The 23424-nt window shown below is 41.4% G+C and overlaps 1 protein-coding gene across 1 annotated transcript in view; it reads left to right on the plus strand.

The window, feature by feature from the left end:
• BMI1 (BMI1 proto-oncogene, polycomb ring finger) overlaps positions 1-23424 on the plus strand; it is an 83835-nt gene that overhangs the window by 22301 nt on the left and 38110 nt on the right. The window contains exons 2-8 of the mRNA XM_068238250.1: positions 9430-9535; positions 9619-9682; positions 9764-9798; positions 11044-11104; positions 11786-11842; positions 11921-11980; positions 13475-13530. Coding sequence (XP_068094351.1) covers positions 9430-9535; positions 9619-9682; positions 9764-9798; positions 11044-11104; positions 11786-11842; positions 11921-11980; positions 13475-13530 — 439 coding nt within the window. The remainder of the gene's footprint in view (positions 1-9429; positions 9536-9618; positions 9683-9763; positions 9799-11043; positions 11105-11785; positions 11843-11920; positions 11981-13474; positions 13531-23424) is intronic.

Raw genomic sequence — 23424 nt, forward strand, 5'->3', positions numbered from 1 at the left:
TCTTAGGACAGCCCAGTAGGTGTGGCCTGAGAGGTAGCGGAATGCCTATACACAGTGCCAGTCACAGTATAGGAACTTCACCAACTGGTACAGGGCTTTTTTGCTGAATACAGGTATCGACTGTGGAATCCACAGGTATATTCCATTTAGCACATGGTAAAAATATTTATGCAATAAGGGTACTTGAACATATAGTGAATCCATTATAGTATAGTTTGTTTTGAGATTTAAAAAAAAATTAACAGCAATCCTCAGAAGTATTTTTAGCTAATTAAAAACATATGAAAATGTGTATAAAGCACTGATACACAATTATGCTGTTTTTTAAATAAAGTAAAATTGTGTCTGCTACAATTGGGCTCACTGTATAAACACAGTCTTTATAAAGGGGTACATTCTCTAATATTGATTATAACTATCCTATGTGGTCCAGCACAAAAAGCAGTGAATGCTATTTGGCAATCTATAAGGTAGCAATCAGGCTGATCGACACTAAATCAACATTAAACAATAGCACAATAGTGGAAAAATGACAATCCTGCTAAAAATTGGCAAATGTTTAAGATTGAAGCTTTTATAAATCGCATCATTTTGAAAAATAGCACTTTTCTGGCAAAGTCCCCATTTGCCCTCCAAAGGTAGGCCTGTATTTGTTACGCTTTATGCCAACTTTGTATTTGGGCAACATTGTATCCATATTCTTCGATGAATCAGCATTGTATACTGTGCAGTGTTATGTTTATACTCCTCACTGCATCACAATTGCTTCCACAGTCTATTTAAGCAGTTAAAGGACCACTGTCAGGAAAAATTGTAAAATTCTAAATAAATGATTATGCATATGTATAAAATATTTGTGTTCTAGAGTAAAATGCACTACAAATGATTTCCCTCCTATGTTTCTGTCACTTACAGTAGATAGTAAATATCTGACAAATCTGAAAGGTTTTGGACTAGTCCATTACTTGATGAGGGATTGTCACGATTTCCTTTATTCTTTACAAAAAGCACCCCAAGGAAGGAATCTATGCAAAGATGCCAGCTCACCTCCCTATTTATTTGCACACTATTTTGGCAGTTGGACTGAGCAACAGTAAGTGCTTTTAAAAGGAGTACATTTAAGAGGAGATGGAATAGTCCAAAACCTGTCAGATTTTTGCTACTTACTGTAAGTGACAGAAAGAAATATAGAAAAATAAGTAATGTCTACTGCATTTTATTCCGGTAAAAATGTACATAAATATACAAATAATTGCACTCTAATCTAGGGGGTGCTTATTTAGAGGGTGCACTTCACAATCTTCACGTCAAATATCCACCTAATCCAATTTTTTAAGGAAGCAAGAATTGGGATCAATGTTGAAGATTTATCTCTGTTGCTTTAAAGAGAAATTACATTTTTTTTTTAAATAAAATAAAATTGGTGTACAGAGTATTTTTTTTTATAATGTAACATTATTATAAAGTCCCTTCCCATTACTGTCTGCTGCAGCAAAGAATTTTCAAAACTAGCTTTGAACTATGAATTTCAGTTCTATTCACCCATAGCAACAGTGCAATGCTTGGGGTACAGAAAGATCATAATGTCCCATCTTGCTGCATGGGGTATTAGCAGCACAATGCATTCCGCACTTGGTTAATCTATAGTCTGGAAGCACATTTTGACACTCTTATCTACCATCATCTGTTAGAAGCTATTTGAAATGGAGGTTTTCTTACAATGAAATCAAAGATAGCTTTATTGGCATGACCAAGATTCACACAGGTATCACCAAAGCAAGGAGAAAAGGGGGACATGGGAGGGGGTGAGGTAGGGGGACAATGGGTAAGCAGTCTGTGGACATTTTTAGTCTTACAGTTCCGTTATTCTCCTCTCAGTCTGCGGCATGCTATAACATAGTGTGCAGCGATTGTCACTGGATTCCTCCTCTCGGTGTGTGGCATGCTGTGACATAGTGTGTAGTGATTGTCACTGTGGTTTCCTCCTTTATGGCATGCTATGACAGTGTACAGCGATTGTCACTGTGGATTCCTTCTCTGTCTGTGGCATGCTATGACAGTGTGCAGCGATTTTCACTTTGGATTCTTCCTCTCGATCTGTGGCATGCTATGACAGTGTGCAGCGATTTTCACTTTGGATTCTTCCTCTCGATCTGTGGCATGCTATGGCAGTGTGCAGCGATTTTCACTGTGGATTCCTCCTCTCAGTCCTTGGCATGCTGTGACATAGTGTGCAGCGATTGTCACTGTGCATTCCTCCTCTCAGTCTGTGGTATGCTATGGCAGTGTGCAGCGATTTTCACTGTGGATTCCTCCTCTCAGTCCGTGGCATGCTGTGACATAGTGTGCAGCGATTGTCACTGTGCATTCCTCCTCTCAGTCTGTGGTATGCTATGGCAGTGTACAGCGATTGTCACTGTGAATTCCTCCTCTCAGTCGCTATGGCAGTGTGCAGAGATTTTCACTGGATTCCTCTTCTCAGTCCGTGGCATGCGTTGACATAGTGTGCAGCGATTGTCACTGTGGATTCCTCTTCTCAGTCCGTGGCATGCTGTGACATAGTGTGCAGCGATTGTCACTGTGGATTCCTCTTCTCCCAGTAAGATATATTTATAGTTTTTCTCTCATCTTCTAATGTGAGAAAGTCTGAGAATAGTTCCATCAATTTATTAAAGTAAGTGTCCCATAGTGTAACATATAGAGCTGAACTGAATAGTCTGCTGGATGTTTGCGTCTTTTGTGCTGTGCTTATCCTCTGCCTCTTATGCTGGAATACACGGCTCAATTTTGAACCATTATGATGGCTCGGTAGATAATTTCCGACATGTCCGATCTCCCGCCCGATCTTTTCACCGCTTGATTCCGGATTGAAGTGAATGGAAAAAGATAAGAAAAACAAGCAAAAGAGAATTGGCTGCGGAATCGAGCGGCAAAACGATTGAGCGGGAAAAACGAGCAGCAAAAACTAGTCGTGCCTGCCCAGCATAAAGGCTGGGTTCACACTGGTCAGTTGCTTAACTCATGCGTTATGACTGTGAACTGCAAAGGAGACTCCATAGACTTTAACACAAAGCCTGCATGCAGCGAGTTAGCATAACGCGATATGTCACAATGCAGTACTGTGAACAGGTCCATAGAATTGTAAGGGCAGTGAGTTGACGTGCAGAATTATTCTGTAATGCAGCTGAGCACTGTGAAGTAGCCCTAAACGTTTGTGACTCACTGATCCAGAACAAGCATGCAGGTCACATGCTCTGGCATCCTAGTTCCTGGCATGACTCAGAAAGTGCTAACGCCCAAAACATTGTCAGGCAATTGGTGTATTTTTAAAGGACATCTGAAGTGAAAGGGATATGGAGGCTGCCATATTTATCACCTTCTAAACAATACCAACCCTGCTGATCTATTTGGCTGCAGTAGTGTCTGAAACACACCAGAAACAAGCATGCAACTCATCTTGTCCGATCTGACCTGCTTGCTTGTTCAGGGTCTATGGTTTAAAGTATTAGAGGCTGAGGTTTAGCAGGATGCCAAGTAACTAGTTTTGCTTAAAGTGTAACTGTCGGGCATAAAATCAAAAATCAATTTTTTAATTTTATCTGGTAGACAAGTAATAAGGATGCTAACCAGGCAATCCAAAAGTTAAAATCACTATTACTTTTCTTGTTTATAAATGATCATTCCCCAGTTTACCTGACTCCTATTTGGTACGTTGCCACTCAAAGGAAGTTGCACGGCATCCTGGGTTGTCTTTTTTTGCTTCTTTATTTCCCCTCAGACTTAACTAATGTACAGAAGCAAAAAAGGACAACCCAGCATGCCCTGCAACTTCCTTTGTGCGGCAACGTACCAAATAAGAGTCAGGTAAACTGGGGAATGATCATTTATCAGCAAGAAATGTAATAGAGATTTTAACTTTTGGATTGCCTGGTTAGCATCCTTATTACTTGTTTACCAGATAAAAATAAAGAATTAATTTTTGATTTTATGCCCAACAGTTACACTTTAAAAAGAAATAAATATGGCAGCCTCCATATCCCTCTTGCTTCAGTTGTCCTTTAAGGTTTAAAAAATGTGGCATTTGCCGTGTTCCTCTTAATTCAGGTGTTTTTGTCTTTTAGTTAACCGGGTTGGTTGTTTCAAAATTAATTTTTCATCTTGTGTTTTAAAATAACTTTTCAGCACTCTGCAGTTGAAAAACTATCAAAAAGTACTACTGACAAAATTATTTGGAGTATTTTCTTGCTTGCTGGTTGTTTTAAAAGGCATTTTATTGACCTGGGCGCATATGCAATTCACATTTTCTCCTGAGGTTTCTCCCAGGTGACATTTGAATACTATATTAAAAAAGTGCTTAGTGCGGTGGGTCGATGTCTGAATCAGGCCAACATACATGAATATAAAACTAATCACACCCTTCCCAGGGTATGTATATTTATAAAGAATACAAAATAATGTATCACATGCACCATGTCAACAAATAACTATGAAATGGTACAAAAAAACATTTGAATACCTTGTCATAAATTGCCCTTTAAACCACCTTGCTGGTGGTTTAAAGGGCAATTCATGACAAGGTATACAAATATCACTTGGGAGAAAACAAGAAAATAGTTAAAACAATTTTGATAGTACTTTTTCACCAATGTTTGGGTACTTTTTCAATTGTAAAATGCTTAAGGGCTGGAACCCACAGGAGCGCTTTTGACAGCGTTTTGGCAGCACTGCGATACGCTAGCAGTTTGCCAAAACGCTGGGCTAATGTTAATGGATGGGGCAACTTCCACAGGAGCGTTTGCGTTTCTCAGAAACGCAAACGCAGGACGTGCAGCATTTTGGGAGCGTTAGCGCTTCAATGTAAAGTATTGAACCGCTAGCGGAAACGCTCAGCAAAACCTAAACTGAGCGGTTTTGCTAGCGTTTTGCGGTTCAGCACACTGTAACAAAATGAAAAATAATTCACAGGACCAATCAGGATAAAAACGCAAAACGCTACGCACCCGCTGGGCAAAAAAATACAATGTTGCAAAACACGACCAAAAACGCGCATGAATCTGCTTGCAAACCGCTCAGACAAAACGCTAGCGGTTGCGTTATGCGTTTGCGGTTTTCAGTGGTTTCCAGGCCTCAAAGTTAATGTAAAAAGAATATGAAAAATTATCTCTTAAGAGAGAACTCAGGAGAAAAAGTTAATTGCATTTGGGCCTAGGGCCATATGCAATTCACTTTGTCTCCTGAGTTTTCTCCTAGGTGATATTTTTAAACATGTCAATAAAATGCCTTTTAAATCACCAAGCATGCAAAAAAATACTAAAAATAATTTTTATAGTACTTTTCCATCTACTTTTTGGTACTTTTGCCATTGCCAAGTGATGAAAAGTTATTCTAAATTGAAGATGAAAAATTATCACCTAGGAGATAACTCAGGAGAACAAGTGAATTCCATTTGGGCCTAGTTGTAAAATTATCACCTAGGAGAAAAGGTGATTTGGATCATGGCTCATGAATGTTACTTCTGTATTTGGGAGGGTATAGTGGTTGTATATGGGTGTTGATGTGCTATTTACTGCATAGATCTCTTTAGATATGATGTGTAGATACACCACAAATTAGGATTATTATTGTTGGATGATTACAGTTGTGTTATCAGTTTTAGGTATAACTGAAAATGTGTATAAGTTGTAAATCTGCCTGCTATAAAGGCCGAATATCGCCTTTCACTTTATTATTGTGATGAAATAATAATTCCCCTAATGCCCCTTATTCAATAAACTTTTTGTACTACGTTTTCTCCTAGGATATCATTTTTCATCTTCTCTTACAAAAAAAACTTTAGCACTTAAGGAAAAAAAAAACCAGTACCAAATAGTAGGTGAAAAAAAGAACTATCAAAATGACTGAGTATTTTCCATGCTTGTTTTTGATTTAAATGGCATTTTATTGACAAGGTGCAAAATATCATGCAGGAGAAGGTGTTGATTGAATAGGGGCCCATATATTGTCTTGACATGGCGATAGATTGTACATATGGGCTGAATCAGATCACAGGAGATGTATAGGAAGTGTATGGGATCTATGAGAAGAGTTCATGGCCTGTTTGTCAAAATTGAATCGATTAAACCAGCCACTGGCGTTCAGTTTAGACCAGCAATTCACTGAGACACACTATGGCTGGATTGATTGATTGATTGATAGTTGGTTTAGGGGTTCACTATTACATTTTATTATATTTGTATTAGCATCTCTTACTATTTTCAGAATCCAAAATGACCACTTGAATCAGGAAACGTATCAATAAACTGGTCTTCTATGTGTTGGGGAAAAATTAAATATAACTCAGACATCCATAAATATTTTTTTTTATAAAAACGTGTGCTTTTTCGTCTGGTCAGTTTCTGTATGTTTGTATCCACTAAGCAATAGACATGATAAATGCATTATGTGAATACATTTGTGTATAAGTTCACCATGCTAGAAGGGACACGTGATATCTACAGATTATTGCCTTGTTTAGAAACCTTGCAATGCTTATCATAACATTTTGCAATACATGAATTGTATGTATTCTTGCCTACGGTAATATTTCCTTGTATATATTAACGTGCTGTTTGTGCATGCACACGTGTGGATGATTTTCTACGTTAGTAGTGGTTGCAGTATATTCATATTGTTGTGGAGTTTAGTGGATTTTGGGCAGTGTGATTATTGCCCCTTTCTGATGCATTTTCGTATGAATTATTTTGTTAATTGCATCTCGTACTATTGTGGTGCCTAGTATGGTTTGTGCATACACTGCCCCTATCCATTTACACGTGCATTATACTGTCTCCTATCCTCATACGATCTGAGATGTCGGCTAATTGAGTAATAATACTACTACCCTGTGTATATGCACACATCAATTTACAATTTATCCACATATCAGTGAGGCGTTTATTAAAGTGTTCGTGTGTATGTATGTATGTATATATAGTGTGTGTGTGTATGTGTGTGTGTATATATATATATATATATATATATATATATATATATATATATATATATTCTTGTAAGTGGCTTGTTGGATCGTCATGAAGTGTTTGGTTAGAGCTGCATAGTTCTGTTAATTATACATTTTGAGGCTTTGTTGTATTAGTAGTGGTTTATTTCTCTCTTTTTTGAGCTGATGAGCCTGACTTGTTAGTTTATTAGGTGCTGGTATCTCCACATCACAGTGTACGCTTTCTCACGGTGTATTCTCTTTTGCAGTGTGACTAGTATTACACACTTACGTTAGGAAGTAGTCTGTGTATGTCTTCTATACTATTGTTATACGTCATAAGAACCTATCTCATGAACTGTATTTTGTATATTCTCCCGTTTCCCATACACATTTGTGTGGAGTCTTTTGGCTGAGTTGATAACTCTTGAATTGATTTTTCCCTGTTGGTATCAGATTATATGCCGATGTTATTGTCTCGTTAGATTGTGATTAATGATATCTCCTTGGTAGGGAGATAAAGTTAACGCTACAGGAATGTTTCTAGACACCATAGAGGTAACAAAGTCACCGTTTATGGAAATAGCTTTCAGAACTAGTACCAGGGACTTTTTTTTAGTTGATCTAGTGACAATGAATCACTGTGACAATTTCAGACACGGCTGAGAAGTGTTATTAGTAGGTGGATGAAGGCGTTACCTGATACAGACGGTCAGTGCCAGGAATGGAGCGGCTTGGCAGCGTTTCTGCTGCGTTTGGGCGTTCGTTAGCGCTGACACCAGTGGAAACGTGTCATTTCCCAGCACTCGCTTTTATTTTATTTATTTGTGTTACCTTTTGAAAGCAATAGTACGTCGTCACTCAGAAACTCGTCGGGTTGGAAATGTGATAGAGGGATTGTGCTCAGCAGGGCTGTGTTAGAAGAAGAAGTAGAAGGGAGAGAGAGAGAGAAAAAAAAAGAATTGCAAAATCTCCCTTTGCTTACCACGTCCCTTTCTGCATTGTTCGGCAATGGGCGCGGAACAGGACTTAATTATAATTTTATTTGCTGTGAATAAATCAGGACGACAGAACAGGGCAGGCTCGGAACAGATGATGCATTTCAGATTCGCGAGCGCTTTAACTCTTCGTATGACCTCTCCTTCCTCTTCTTGCCTTGGCACTGACGTCATCCTGCACGCGGGTATCTCAGCAGCCAATCCGCTGCGAATAGGATAAAAGCTGATCTCTGATTGGTCGCTGTAAGCTGTGTAGCGCCGTAGTACAGATTATGCGCGCAGTACAAGGAAAATAGTGCGATGTAAGATTTGCATCTGTTCCTGCTGATTCGCTTTAATGAACTTGATGTGTTTGTTTATTTGTTTGTTTGATTGTTTGTTTTTTACCTGCTCAGATACATTGGCTGCTATGCAATTCACTTTTTTTTTTCTCCTGAGTTTTCGCCTAGTAGATAATGTTTCACTTTCACTTTAAAATTACTTTTTAGAAGGCATTTTATTGAGGGGTTGTGAAAATACCGCTCAGGAGAAAACTTAGGAGAAAAAGCGAAGTGCATATGGACCATTGTGTACATAGTCTGGTCTAAGGTTATGGATTTTACCAGCCATGGGCACAAGTCCCAGCGTGCCATGCTGAATCTCAGCTGCCTTATTGTCTGTTAGTTATGTTAGATAGATAGATAGATAGATAGATAGATAGATAGATAGATAGATAGATAGATAGATAGATAGATAGATAGATAGATAGATAGATAGTAACAGTGCAGACAAATACATGTCTCCCAGTGAAGTTCTTTGAGAGTGTACAGAAGAGGATAGGTACACACAGGCGATTTATTAAAGTTAGCCTCTAGGCTGCTGTCAGTTTGATTGACAGTTGCTGGCTTTATTGGGCTGTATTTCTATTTTTGGATCATTGGCGATCAGCATGCAGCAATAGTTTTACACACACACCAGGAATACCCCGTGATGTGCTATCAGTTTGTGTGCAGTGCACAGTTATGTTAATACACAAAAAGGCCCTTATCCATTTATTTATTTTCACCCAAGTTTTCCCTTTTTTCTCCCATCTTAAAAATAGCTTACTTTGCAGCACCTAGCAATTGAAATGGTACTAAAAAAATCGGTATAAAAAGTAATCTAAATTTAATTTGAGTATTTTCTTGCATGCTGGGGTCTTAAATGGTATTTTATTGGCAAAGTTGGAAAATATCTCATTGTAATTGGAGAAAACCCATGACAAAATTTTTAATAGGATATGGGGGGGGGGGGGGGGGGGTACAGTGTGTGTGTAGGGAGATGATAGATAGATAGATAGATAGATATGGGTGGACGATATATTTTGCTGGTACTTGTAGTTCGCAGCATCTGAGCACTGTAGGTCAGGGAATAATGCATCTGGTTGTCTCAGTTAGTAATGCTGCCTTGTTGTCTGTGTTTGTGTCGCCGCAGATGACACAGGACAAAGTGCCCCGTCCTCAGTGAAGGAATGTCACACGGCGCTGGCTACATGTATACTGGAGGCTGTAAAGCACAATGCAGACCGAGCAACCCTGAGGTATCTCATATATACTGTATATATGTATATGTGTGTGTATACTCTGCCTGTGGAGTCCTCACTCTCCTCTCCCCCTCTCGCAGCTCATTCCTGGAGGACTGTAAGTTCGACAAGGAGAGGACAGAAGAGCTGTGCACAGAGTATCAGGTGGAGATGTCACTGTGTGTGCTGTGTGTGTCCTGCTGACCGTTATACTCTGTGCCTAACTGTCAGTCTGCTGTATTACAGAAACACAAGGCAGCCCTGGAAACCCTGCTAGACAAGTGAGTGCAGCTCTGACGTCACTCCGTCTCCTCAATCGTGATAGATAGATAGATAGATAGATAGATAGATAGATAGATAGATAGATAGATAGATAGATAGATAGATATTGTTTTCTAGCAAATGACAGGTTATTTGAAGCAAACATGGAATCATTAAATTAATGTTGCCTAATGTTACGATTAATTTTCCGTTTGCATCCATTATTTTACCTGGCAAATCCTACAGTTTTCCTTGCTTTGCACCCAGACAACAATACTTTTTACACAAGCTACAGTCCTGTCATTGTCTCTCTACTTTTCCCAGGTGTTTATGCAGCATCTTTACAACAATTTAAAGAATCTGTGTACTACATTTTTAGTTTCAGTTTTTTCCTATTCACATTTCTTGAAAGTCTCGCTAAATCTCTTCCCCCCCCCCCCCCCCCCCCCCCCCCATCATTCATATAGACTCAGAGGTCTTGGGATTTTTGCATATCTGTAGCATCTCAGAATTGATTTTTGGTCACATAGACTCGCTGCCCACCCCCAGTCACCTCACCAATGGCTGATTGTCATTTGACCTCCATTTAGCCACTTTCTACAGCTAAACTAACTAATATATATTTAACCAAAGTTTTTTTTACCCCGACGCACGAGAATAGAGGGCTATAAGTACTCTATATGTTTTCCTGTATTAATTGAGGTAGTGAATATATGGATGGTGTTGGGTAAGACGCCTGTAGTAAAGTTAGCACACAGTAATCAAGGACAAGTTTGAATCCTTGTTTTGTGTTTGTGTCTCTGTTCCTGTGAAGCAGCAATATGCAATATAATCTTTACAATGTATTTAAAGGACAAATAAGGTGAGTGGGATATGAAGGCTGCCATATTTATTTACTTTAAAGCAATGCCAGCTGCCTGGCTCTCCTGCTGATCCTCTGCCCAGTAATAATTGTATCCACAGCCCCTGAACAAGCATGCAGCAGATCTGCCAGTATTGTCAGATGTGGCAAGATTAGTTGCATGCGTGTTTGTGGTGTAATTCAAATACTACTGCAGCCAAATAAACCAGCAGGGCTGCCAGGCAACCGGTATTGTTTAAAAAGAAATAAATATGGCAGCTCCATATTCTTCTCACTTCCCTATCCCTTTAACTTATTTCTTCCCTTCCCGATGAAAAACAGTATACTGCAGTGACGTTGATAAATTATCCTGGCTGTTTTAGCGGTTTGGATGACCCCCGATTGTCTTATCTTTCATTCCCAGTATAGGACGGTGCCCCCCACACGTGTCTGATGTGTCCTGGAGTCTAGCATATGGAATAAAGGTGAACAGCGTTCATAAACCTATGCACAAATATATTCTGTTTATTCCCCTCTGAATTTCGCAACTTTACTAAAAACGCCACTAAAAATGTAGAAAAGATGTTTTGTGTGTACGAACCTATTTGCTGCTGTCCTTCTTGTAAGGAGATGAAACGTTGACTAGTTGCTCTGGGCAACTATAGAATGGTGATGGGACGTTGACTGGTTGCTTTGGGCAACAAATGAATGATGGGACCTTGACTGGTTGCTATGGGCAACAACTGAATTGTGATGGAACGTTGACTAGTTGCTATGGGCAACTACAGAATGATGACGGGACCTTGACTAGTTGCTATGGGCAACAACTGAATTGTGATGGAACGTTGACTAGTTGCTATGGGCAACTACAGAATGATGACGGGACCTTGACTAGTTGTTATGGGCAACAACTGAATTGTGATGGAACGCTGACTGGTTGCTATTGGCAGCAACTGAATGTTGATGGGAGGTGGACTAGTTGCTATGGGCAACAACTGAATTGTGATACAGGCAGATTGTATGGAGGGTAGAGCAGATGGTCTATTGAAGTGGAGGGCATTGGTATCAATAGGGAATTTCTATTGAGCGGCCTGTATAAGATGCGTTATGGTTCCTATAATCCCTATGTGTGTAGCCTTGTCACCGTGTCCTCTTGTTCTCTGCAGAGCAATCAGCTGCACAAGACCTACCGGCCCTCCTACTACGTGAAGTTCAGATTGGAGGTAATGGCGCAGCCCTTGTGACTTGTGTGATTTGCAATGTGGACATTTTGAGGGTAAAATCTTCTCTGTTCCCCCCAGACCTCAGATGCCAGACAGCCCCAGGATGTCCGCTTCCACTGTTCTATGGAGCAGCTTCAGGTAGTTCATTTCCTCTGTTTGTACTTTTTATCCCCTCAGTCCAAGAATAACAATTAAAGGGGGAAAAATTGACATCAATTAAGAGTAAGAAAATAACTGTTTTATTTTTAGAGAGGAGAGTCGCATTTCTGATCTTAATGTAACAGTACAATTTCAGGATATACACATAATCTCTTCTTTTAAATGCATTTAATTTTTTTTTGTATGTGTATTTACATTCATTTAATTAAAACGGGCAAATTTAAATGACAAACCATACACTCTCTAACATACTGACTACAATGATTTGAATCGTTACTAGAGGTATATTGATAGATATGATTATTCGGATAGATGAGGTGGTATGCATATTTATTGTGTGTTCTGTGATTTCCCGTTGCCTAAACCTTATTTCTAGAACTTCCAAAAATAAAATATTTTATATTAATATAATTATAGAGACAACTTTGCGTCTGTAACGGATAATTTGTACTCTGGGAACGTGGAATGTTAACTCTAGTTGCTATGAGCAACAACTGCATGGTGATTGAGAACAGGCAGATGTCATAGTGCTACAAGCAGATGTTGTATTGAGAAGGGGTGACAGTTGCCCCAACGGGGAATTATATCGTATGGCCTTCATTAAATACCTCGCTGCTGGAGGTAAATTCAGCTAAACTGCTACATGCTAACATCCCATACAGTCTGAAGGAACATCCCTCTGCAGTTTGCTGTTTGTTGTTGCAACAACAACAACCAGAGTTTATCCATTAGAACTGTAAAAATAACACCTAACTGCACTACACGTTTATATATGACCTTTTCACGTTGGCCTGCATTGGAGTTTGCCATTATCAGTAAAAAAAAAATGTTCATTGCAACCATGGCAACAGTACAGCGTGGTAGACATCAAATCTCCAAATTCCATTTTTTTTATTCCTGTATGCAGGTCAGAGACAGTGGAAGTGATTACAGCAGACAGACAGTCCTATTGACTGATGTTGCAAATGCGCTTAGACAATGAAAAAAAAACCTGTAATAATGATTGCCAAATCCTTTAGACTGTATAGCTGACATCAGTGATTTTTTTGAATGGTTAAGTTTTGTGTTTTGTTTTTTTTAACAGGAGTTGAATAGTTAAAACCTTTTGAATCTACAAGTTTTAACAAGTTATCTCTCAACAGTTAAAACAAAATGCATCAGGATTTATGTAACATTCTAAAGTAATATTTAGGAACAAGGGTTAAACACAAGGAAATTGTGATCAAGCTGTCTTCATTGATAGATCGCCCCTAACAGATGAGAACCAGTTCTACACACCCAAATACTGTATGATCTACACCGCTGCCTAAAATAATACTAGCAATTAATCAGCAGTATAATTATGACGTCATCGTGGAATGCTGCACAGCTGGGACTGTGGTTTGCACAGAGTCGGCCCCTCTCCCTGCATTTTTGTCATACTGTCACGATTATTGAAGTTGGAATCTGATCTTTATCTTATTTTTCCTGTAGGATTTAGTTGGGAAACTGAAGGACGCAGCTAAGAGCCTAGAGAGGACGTCTCAGATGTGACAAGCCAATATTATTATTATGTTTTTGTACCTTTGTGTATTAAGATGAATCTTTTTTTACATTCCATTGAGTAAGGCTGCTGTGTAATGCTCATTTCTTGCATTTCATGACGGCAGTTTGTCATACTGAACACAAAATCAATTCATTCTGCCTTTTTGAACATTTATTTTGTAGGGATGTTGTTATGTTACTCTGCCTGTACGGATCTGCAGTGCCCAAATACATTCATGCCTTTTTGTGTTAAATATATATATATATACAAAATAAATATTCTTTATATCGGATGGTGTGGTTCATTGCAATAGAGTATTAAGTAATCTGTTTATAAAAAGCATTAGCCTAAATATTCTATGTAATCGGTTTCACTTCTCTAGTATTGCAGTAGTTATTGATCTAATCGGTAACTGTGGGGTTAATTTATGAACGTTGCTTGACGGGAGGGGGCGCTGTTGTCTATGTAGCATCCAATGAGAGACCGACTTTCATTTTTTTTCTTTTTATCCAGAACTTGAAGGGTTTGTTTCTTTGGCTTCTAAGGATAAATGACATGAATTCACTTTATCCTGTATACAATTTTGCTCCATCTGCTCATACTGTTGTCTTTTTGGCCTTTGTAATTGTTTTGCATTGACCATCAGTGTGTCCATTAAACATGAAAACCCATCAGGCCGACACACATGGCTTTAGTATAGGAAGTAAAGAACAAAACGAGAAGTCTCCCCTGTACAGCTTTTTTACGTCATCGTCCTCCTGTGACGTCGCGTTACTTTTTTAGATTCCGCAGTGGGGAACTATGAAAAAAGAGGTCACGGGATGATTTATATAAGGATAGATGAGAGGAGCTCCCCAAGGCAACCAATCAGATTTCGGCTTGTTTACAAGATATAGGGATACTGGATGGTTGCTATGGGCAACTGCATCACCTTTGCATCCGTTTCGATAAATTGGCTTCACTGGTTCTTCTGTCAGTGTAAAAAAACAAACCTATTGCCATTAGCAATCAGACTCCCTTTTCATTTTAAGTGGGGTTTACATGCAAGTTCCATGGTGGGCTCAGAATTGTATAGATCTCGATAACCTACTTATTGTATCACTGAGAGGCTTGTTTTGATCTATAGACCCGAGGATATTAATAATTGTATATTCTGGTAAGATGTTCCACGACTATCTGCTTTCCAAGTGAGTAATTACGACCCTGGCCTGCTACTTTTGGGTTGGCGGAGTCACATAAAGTGACACAGCCCAGTTTGAGAGAGCTCTGTCTGATGTACTCAGAAACTCTTTGGGCAGATTATGCCAATGATGATTGAATAATTATTATGATTACTACTATTTAATTACTGCTGAGCCATCCGATTAGACGCTTGAGAATTATTTTACCAGCAAAGAACCTCTCAAGAGAGAGATGTAAGAATAAGCACAGTTTGAGTCACAGAGGAGGGGGGGGGCGCAGTGTGCAGTGTATGGTGACTGGCCTGGGTCTGTGAACAGGGCATTGTTATGTGTATTTGTGGCTCGGGGACACACACACTGTAGTGGGATGTATGTATCCGGGCAGGAGCGATAGATAGGTGGATAGCCTGGAAGTGTTTCTGGTGAAGTAGAGCTGCAGGATCCCCACCCCCTTCTTGGAATGGAAATACTGTAGACATTCCTGGACCTCCCCCTCCTCCTCTCACCCTCCTTCAGTGGGTCACAGAGCGCCCGGCCTGGGGCCTCTCAGTGGTGATCGTCCCTCCGGGCCTGAGCAGGGTGAGATCGGATCACACGTGTGGATCTGGGATCAGCTGGGAGAATTTCCTTCTACATAAATCCTGTGCAGTGTCAGGGCGATCAGATAAGCAGCAGGCTGGAGAGGGGAAGGGGAACTCAGCCTGCTGCCTTCCACACAGACTTTAGCACAGCTTGCTGCCTCCGTGCTTTGCCTAATGCACAGCCTATAACAGCCTGCTGACTCTAATCACAGCCTGCTGCCTCCATACACCGCCTACAGCACAGCCTGCTGCCTCCATACACCGCCTACAGCACAGCCTGCTGCCTCCATACACCGCCTACAGCACAGCCTGCTGCCCCCATACACAGCCTACAGCACAGCCTGCTGCCTCCATACACCGCCTACAGCACAGCCTGCTGCCTCCATACACAGCCTGCTGCCTCCATACACCGCCTACAGCACAGCCTGCTGCCTCCATACACACGCCTACAGCACAGCCTGCTGCCTCCACACACCGCCTACAGCACAGCCTGCTGCCTCCATACACCACCTACAGCACAGTCTGCTGCCTCCATACACAGCCTACAGCACAGCCTGCTGCTTCCATACACAGCCTACTGCCTCCTTACATTGCCTTAACACAGCCTGCTACATCTATGTATTGTCTATAGCACAGCCTCCTTTCATTTCCTAAAACAAAGCCTGCTGATTCCAGGCATTGCCTATAGGCTAGTCTGCTGCCTCCATACAGCACAATCTGCTGCCTGCATACACTGCCTATAGCACAGTCTGCTGCCTCCATACAGCATACAGCACAAGCTGCTGCCTGCATACACTGCCTATAGCACAGTCTGCTGCCTCCATACACAGCATACAGCATAGTCTGTTGCCTCCATACACTGTCCATAGCACAGCCTGCTGCCTCCATAAACTGCCTATAGCACAGTCTGCTGCCTCCATACACTGCCTATAGCACAGTCTGCTGCCTCCATACACTGCCTATAGCACAGTTTGATGCCTCCATATTAGCATAGTCTGATGCCTCCACTCTCGGCTTATAGTACAGCCTGCTGCCTCCACACACTGCCTACAACATAGTCCGATGTTTCTATACACTGCCTATATATCATAGTCTGCTACCTATAGCACAGCCTTCTGCCTCCACGCACTGGCTATAGCACAGTCTGCTGCCTCCATACAAAGCATACAGCATAGTCTGTTGCCTCCATACACTGTCCATAGCACAGTCTGCTGCCTCCATATTCTGTGTATAGCATAGTCTGATGCCTCCACACTCGGCTTATAGCACAGCCTGCTGCCTCTACACACTGCGTACAACATAGTCCGATGTTTCTATACACTGCCTATATATCATAGTCTGCTACCTATAGCACAGCCTTCTGCCTCCACGCACTGGCTATAGCACAGTCTGCTGCCTCCATGCATTTCCTATTGTACAGCCAGCTGCCTTCATGCACTGCTTATAGCACAGCCTTCTGCCTCCATGCACTGCCTATTGCACAGCCTGCTGCCTCCATGCTCTGCCTATTGCACAGCCTGCTGCCTCCATGCTCTGCCTATTGCACAGCCTGCTGCCTCCATGCACTGCCTATTGCACAGCCTGCTGCCTCCATGCTCTGCCTATAGCACAGCCTGCTGCCTCCATGCACTGCCTATTGCACGCCTGCTGCCTCCATGCACTGCCTATTGCACAGCCTGCTGCTTCCATGCACTGCCTATTGCACAGCCTGCTGCTTCCATGCACTGCCTATTGCACAGCCTGCTGCCTCCATGCTCTGCCTAAAGCACAGCCTGCTGCCTCGATGCACTGCCTATTGCACGCCTGGTGCCTCCATACATTGCCTATAGCACAGCCTGCTGCCCCCATGCACTGCCTATAGCACAGCCTGCTGCCTCCATACATTGCCTATAGCACAGCCTGCTGCCTCCATACATTGCCTATAGCACAGTCTGCTGCCCCCATGCACTGCCTATAGAACAGCCTGCTGCCTCCATACACTGCCTGTAGCACAGTCTGACACCTCCATGCATTGCCTGTAGCACAGCCTGCTGCCTCCATATCCTGCCTATAGCATACACTGGCTGCTGCTGTTTCTATAGACTGGTTGCTGCTGCTGGGGAGACACGCCAAGCCTCTGCATACATTATAGACACACACGAGCCGGAGGGGCTGGCTCTATCACAGCTTCACAAATACATTCATCGCCATCAGCCCAGTTACACGCAGCCGCCTATACATTGGCCCAGCAGCGTCTGCTAGCACGCCTACCATGCAGCCAGCGCATGGTGTATTTAAAGGAACATGATGTGTATACATGCATTCTGCCCCGCACTGGGAAATATATACATCCTCCGAGGCTGGGTGGCTGGACAGTCTGGTGATATAGTGGATGGTCTTGCAGCACTGGGGTCCCAGGTTCAGATGTGGGCCTAACACTATCTACATGGCTATGTTCTCCCGTTTACATGTCTGGATACATTCAAAAACATACACATAGCTCGATTGGTTTAAAAAACAACAACAATGGCCTAATTAGTCTACAATAGCAACATAAGACCATGAGTAACTATGGTAGAGATTGTACATGAATATATACAGCGCTGCTGAAGATGCCAGCGCTATATAAATATAAATCCATCATAATAAAACATCACCCCCTTTTTAACTACACAGAAATCCAGCGATTAATCGATTCTCCATAACTGGATTATTACATTCTAGGTTTAAGCTGCAGATACGTGATTTGTTGCCCATAGCAACCATTGGAAATGTATCCTAGAAGAGCAGTAAGGGATGGCGTTGCTATGGCAACTGTTTATAAATCGTCAGCAGACTGGTCCAGTCGGCTGTAGCCTGTTGTTAAATTGATCCACCCTGAGCAGATCCGGTGTTGGGGCCTCCCTGGATACACAGCTGTATATTGCTTGAGAAGACTATGGAGTTCCCTAATTGTATTTTATTGGTAAGTACAGTACAAGATCTGCAAGCTCTGCCGATCTGGACGCCCCAACATTGACGGGAAAACGTAATCTCAATACAAGAATATGCAGTGAGCATGCAATTATGTTTATGATGAATGTGTTGCAAATATATACATACATGAAAAAGAGGAACCTGACTGTCTGGGTGTTTGGAATGAATTCACGAAACTTCATAGCCATGCCTCTGTAGTTACCCCACTGTGGTTTAGACCATGAATTATGATTGGACAATCACTGACCCCTTTCACCACTTTCAATGTCGTATGAGAGTCAACTGATATTATGTAGGTAAACTCTCATACTGAATGGAGGTGCTACAATTGGTCAGTGATTGTCTACTTATAACTGAAAGTGAGTACCAGGCTTAAAGAGAACCTGAACTGAGTCAAATTCTTTAAAATAAATACATGATGTAGCTGCAACTGAATATTGCATACTTACCTCACAGTCAGTTGCTTTCAGAAGCTCACCATTTTCTTCTTACAGTGATCCCTTCCAGTTCTGACAATAGTTTGTCAGAATTGAAATATACCAGTCACTGTCAGTTATATATCAGCTGCTGTCAGTTACAACTGAATGTGCAAGGTAATGCCCATGCTTCCCTATGGCTCAAGTGGGCGATATTACAGTTTAACAGTGTGCTGACCAGAAAGCTGTTATGGGTAATGGCCATTTTTAAAATGGAGGACGGAGAATTCCATTGATCACAGTGAACAAATAGGACCCAGTCGAGAAGAAAAAGATAGATGAGTGATTACACAGGAGGTAAGTATGATGAGTTTATTTTGACGTTTAATTTTTAGTTCAAGTTCTCTTTAAAAAGGATCATTGATTCATATGGTACTCCCTATTGATTAGATGGTATTGTAGGCTATAAATGCAGCGGCCAGTGATCGTTTGATCAACCCAAAGAACCCAAACTGATCGCATTGCACACCGACCAGCAATCCACAGGACCCCCACTGGCAAATAGAACTCATTCAATTGGCCACTGTGGCTTTTGGGGGTTTCCCACCCAGACGACGCAGGGGCCTTTGGAGTATACAAAGTGCACCAACTCACATTAACCAGAAATCCTGTCAAGTGATCTGCCGTTCCTAGAATCTGATTGGCTGCCGAAGTTTATTGTATCTTGTACATCCTGCGTGACCCATACCATACATATAACCAAGGGAGTCCTCAGACTTGTCTATTTTTGTATGTCCTCCCTAATAATGTGTATTGTTCCCAGCTGTGGGTTTATGCTGTAAATACGTGTAAACATTACACCACTGTCCTCTCCAAAGATTACCACGGCAGCCCGGCCTGCAGAACATACAGATTTCTGTTACAATCAATGCATTATTTGCATAGAGCTCCGGCTGTGCCTTCTGTTCCTGCAGCAGCGAGACGATCTATACATTCCGGAATGAACAGGAACTGATGTCGTCACAGAAGAAAAGAAATCCAGTCTGTTAATGCGTCCATCGAGGGCTGAGCGTATTCCCGTCTGCCACAATAGCATAGTCAACTTTATACCATCTAATAAACGTATACATCAGATACAGTGATATAGGGACATTCTGCCCGGGGTCTGAGCTGTTCCTATAGCTCTATAGTCACTCATCTGAGACTGGAGGCTGGGGTCACAGTACAATGTCACTAGTGCATAAAAAGTCCTCCTCCTAGCTCAGTATACTCTAGTACCGAACATATACGAAATTCAGTATATCCTATAGAAAGTGCAGTATAATCTATAAGAAGTGCAGTATAACCTACAGAAAGTACAGTATAATCTATAAGAAGTGCAGACTAACCAGCAAGCTCATGGTGACCCAGAACTCATTGGGGTGTGTAAGGGACTACAATGGTCCTAAAAGCCCCCTTACTAAGATGTTAAGAAAAACAAAAATTTGCATTATCGCAAATTCTTTCTGTTTTAGGAAAGCAAATTTTTGTTTTTCTATAAGAAGTGCAGTAAATCCTACAGAAAGTGCAGTATAACCTATAAGAAGTGCAGTATAGCCTATAGAAAGTGCAGTATAATCTATAAGAAGTGCAGTATATCCTACAGAAAGTGCAGTATAACCTATAAGAAGTGCAGTATAGCCTATAGAAAGTGCAGTATAATCTATAAGAAGTGCAGTATATCCTACAGAAAGTGCAGTATAACCTATAAGAAGTGCAGTATAACCTATAGAAAGTGCAGTATAATCTATAAGAAGTGCAGTATATTTTATAGAAAGTGCAGTATAATATATAAGAAGTGCAGTATATCCTATAGAAGGTGCAGTATATCCTACCGAAAGTGCAGTATATCCTACAGAGAGTGCAGTATATACTATAGAGAGTGCAGTATAACCTATAGAAAGTGCAGTATATCCTACAGAGAGTGCAGTATATACTATAGAGAGTGCAGTATAACCTATAGAAAGTGCAGTATATCCTATAGAGAGTGCAATATAACCTATAGAGAGTGCAGTATAACCTATAGAAAGTGCAGTAAAACCTATAGAAAGTGCAGTATAATCTATAAGAAGTGCAGTATAACCCATAAAAAGTTCAGAATATCCTATAGAAAGTGCAGTATACCCTATAGAGAGTGCAGTATAACCCATAAAAAGTGCAGTATGTCGTACAGAAAGTGCAGTATATATTTCTACCAAACTTACAGCAAGTTCAGTATAGCTTATTTCAGGAAACATATGTACCACCCTAAGGTTCTTCCACAATAGTTAGTGCATATAGTGCAGCCCTACACTGTGCTATGCTTATTCCGCAGTGCACTGGGGTCATCGTGATGTATATATACGAACTTCCATGATTATATTAAACACAATATTTGCTGCTTGATTATGGCCATATGTCTATAGAAAGTATAGTGTAGCCGAGTTACTGAACTGAGTACAAAGTGTCAGTGAACCATGAAGGGATGTATGGCTGCGTCACCGTATATCTGTCAGTTTATAGTAAGTGCAGTATGGCTAATATAGGAGACCTTATGTATTTCTGGCATTTGTACAACTATGGAATGCATTTCGGCAGTGCCATTGAGTACAGTATATAGTGCATGGCAGGAACTCCATATACTGTACCATATATCCAGATACCTTTCATATGTATATATATATATATATATATATATATATATATATATATATATATATATATATATATATATAGTAGGAGGGAGATGGTGGAGCTACAGTGATTCCAGCTTCATATATACTGTATAGCCGGGTTATAGTCACCAGAAACGTCGTGGATAGATTGTATACTGGCAGCTAGTACAGCGCTGTATGTGTACAGTACATATAGTACAGATAGCAGGTTACATTGCTACATAGGATTTAATGTACAGTTCTGCACTATGTATACTAACTATAGGGAGTCTATAGTGCTGCACCTACACAGCACATACAGCAACTACAATAAGGCATTTATATTATTCCTGTCCTGCACGCCTAGTATATCCAATTACTGTAAGCAGATAATAGTGCTGCACCTATGGTAAGTACCTATTAGCTACTAGTGTATCCAGTAACTATAAAGAGTTGTATAAATTAGCTACATGTAATTCCAAGAGCATAGCTAGTATTTACAGTAACTATGGGTACTACTAGTTAGAGCTAGTACTAGGGAACGGTTACTAATAGGTTGCTTCACAGCACGGGGCTTCTAGTACCGGTATGAGCATGAATACGGACTTACAGCGGCTGCCCCTCTAGTAAAAGACTAACACCCCCCCCCCCCCCCCCCCCCTCCTCAATGCGCTGCACATGGTGCACGGCTGTATCTTCATTCTGTTAGTATACAGAGGATTCCTCAGCAGTTTCTAGTACAGGAGCTGATCAGTGAGATATCTGAGCCTCTTGTATATAGAACGTAGCAGTAAGGAATACATTGTGCAGTGTACAGTATTGCCTATGTCCAGTCTCCGCTTTACTAACCAGGAAAGAAGGGCTCATTCAAAAGAAACCTCTCAAAATTGTAGCTGTTGCCCAAAGCAACCTGCCAGTGTTTCTAAAAGAGCATTGTGGCGATTGATAACTTGCCCCAGTAACCAGTGTTCTTTGTCCTCTTTCATCAGTGTGACTATAGTGCTGTTTAACTCCCAGTCATATACTATGCAAAAAGCACAGGGCAGTTATGTAATGCAGCAAACACAAGGCAGTTATGCAATGCAGCCAGCACGGGGCAGTTATACTATGCACTACTGGGCAGTTATACTGTGCAGCAAGCACGGGGCAGTTATACTATGCAGCAAGCACAGGGCAGTTATACTATGCACTACTGGGCAGTTATACTATGCAGCAAGCACGGGGCAGTTATACTATGCAACAACCACGGGACAGTTATACTATGCAGCAAGCACAGGGCAGTTATACTATGCACTACTGGGCAGTTATACTATGCAGCAAGCACGGGGCAGTTATACTATGCAACAACCACGGGACAGTTATACTATGCAGCAAGCACGGGGCAGTTATACTATGCAACAACCACGGGGCAGTTATACAATGACGCAAACACGGGGCAGTTATGCAATGCAGCCAGCACGGGGCAGTTATACTATGCACTACTGGGCAGTTATACTATGCAGCAAGCACGGGGCAGTTATACTATGCAGCCAGCTCGGTGTAGTTATACTATGCAGCAAGCACGGGGTAATTTATATTATGCAGCCAGCACGGGGCAATTATATTATGCAGAAGCAGTTATACCATGTAGCCAGCACGGGCAGATATACTATGCAGCCAGCACGGGGCAGTTATACTGCGGCCAGCACAGGGCAGTTATACTATACCCAGCACAGGGCAGTTATACTGTAGCCGGCACGGGGCAGTTATACTATACCCAGCACAGGGCAGTTATACTGTAGCCGGCACAGGGCAGTTATACTGTAGCCGGCACAGGGCAGTTATACTATACCCAGCACAGGGCAGTTATACTGTAGCCAGCAAAGGGCAGTTATACTATACCCAGCACAGGGCAGTTATACTGTAGCCAGCAAAGGGCAGTTATACTGTAGCCAGCAAAGGGCAGTTATACTATACCCAGCACAGGGCAGTTATACTGTAGCCAGCAAAGGGCAGTTATACTGTAGCCAGCAAAGGGCAGTTATACTATACCCAGCACAGGGCAGTTATACTGTAGCCGGCACAGGGCAGTTATACTGTAGCCGGCACAGGGC

Source organism: Hyperolius riggenbachi, chromosome 5, assembly GCF_040937935.1.
Source record: "Hyperolius riggenbachi isolate aHypRig1 chromosome 5, aHypRig1.pri, whole genome shotgun sequence".
Classification (NCBI taxonomy): domain Eukaryota; kingdom Metazoa; phylum Chordata; class Amphibia; order Anura; family Hyperoliidae; genus Hyperolius; species Hyperolius riggenbachi.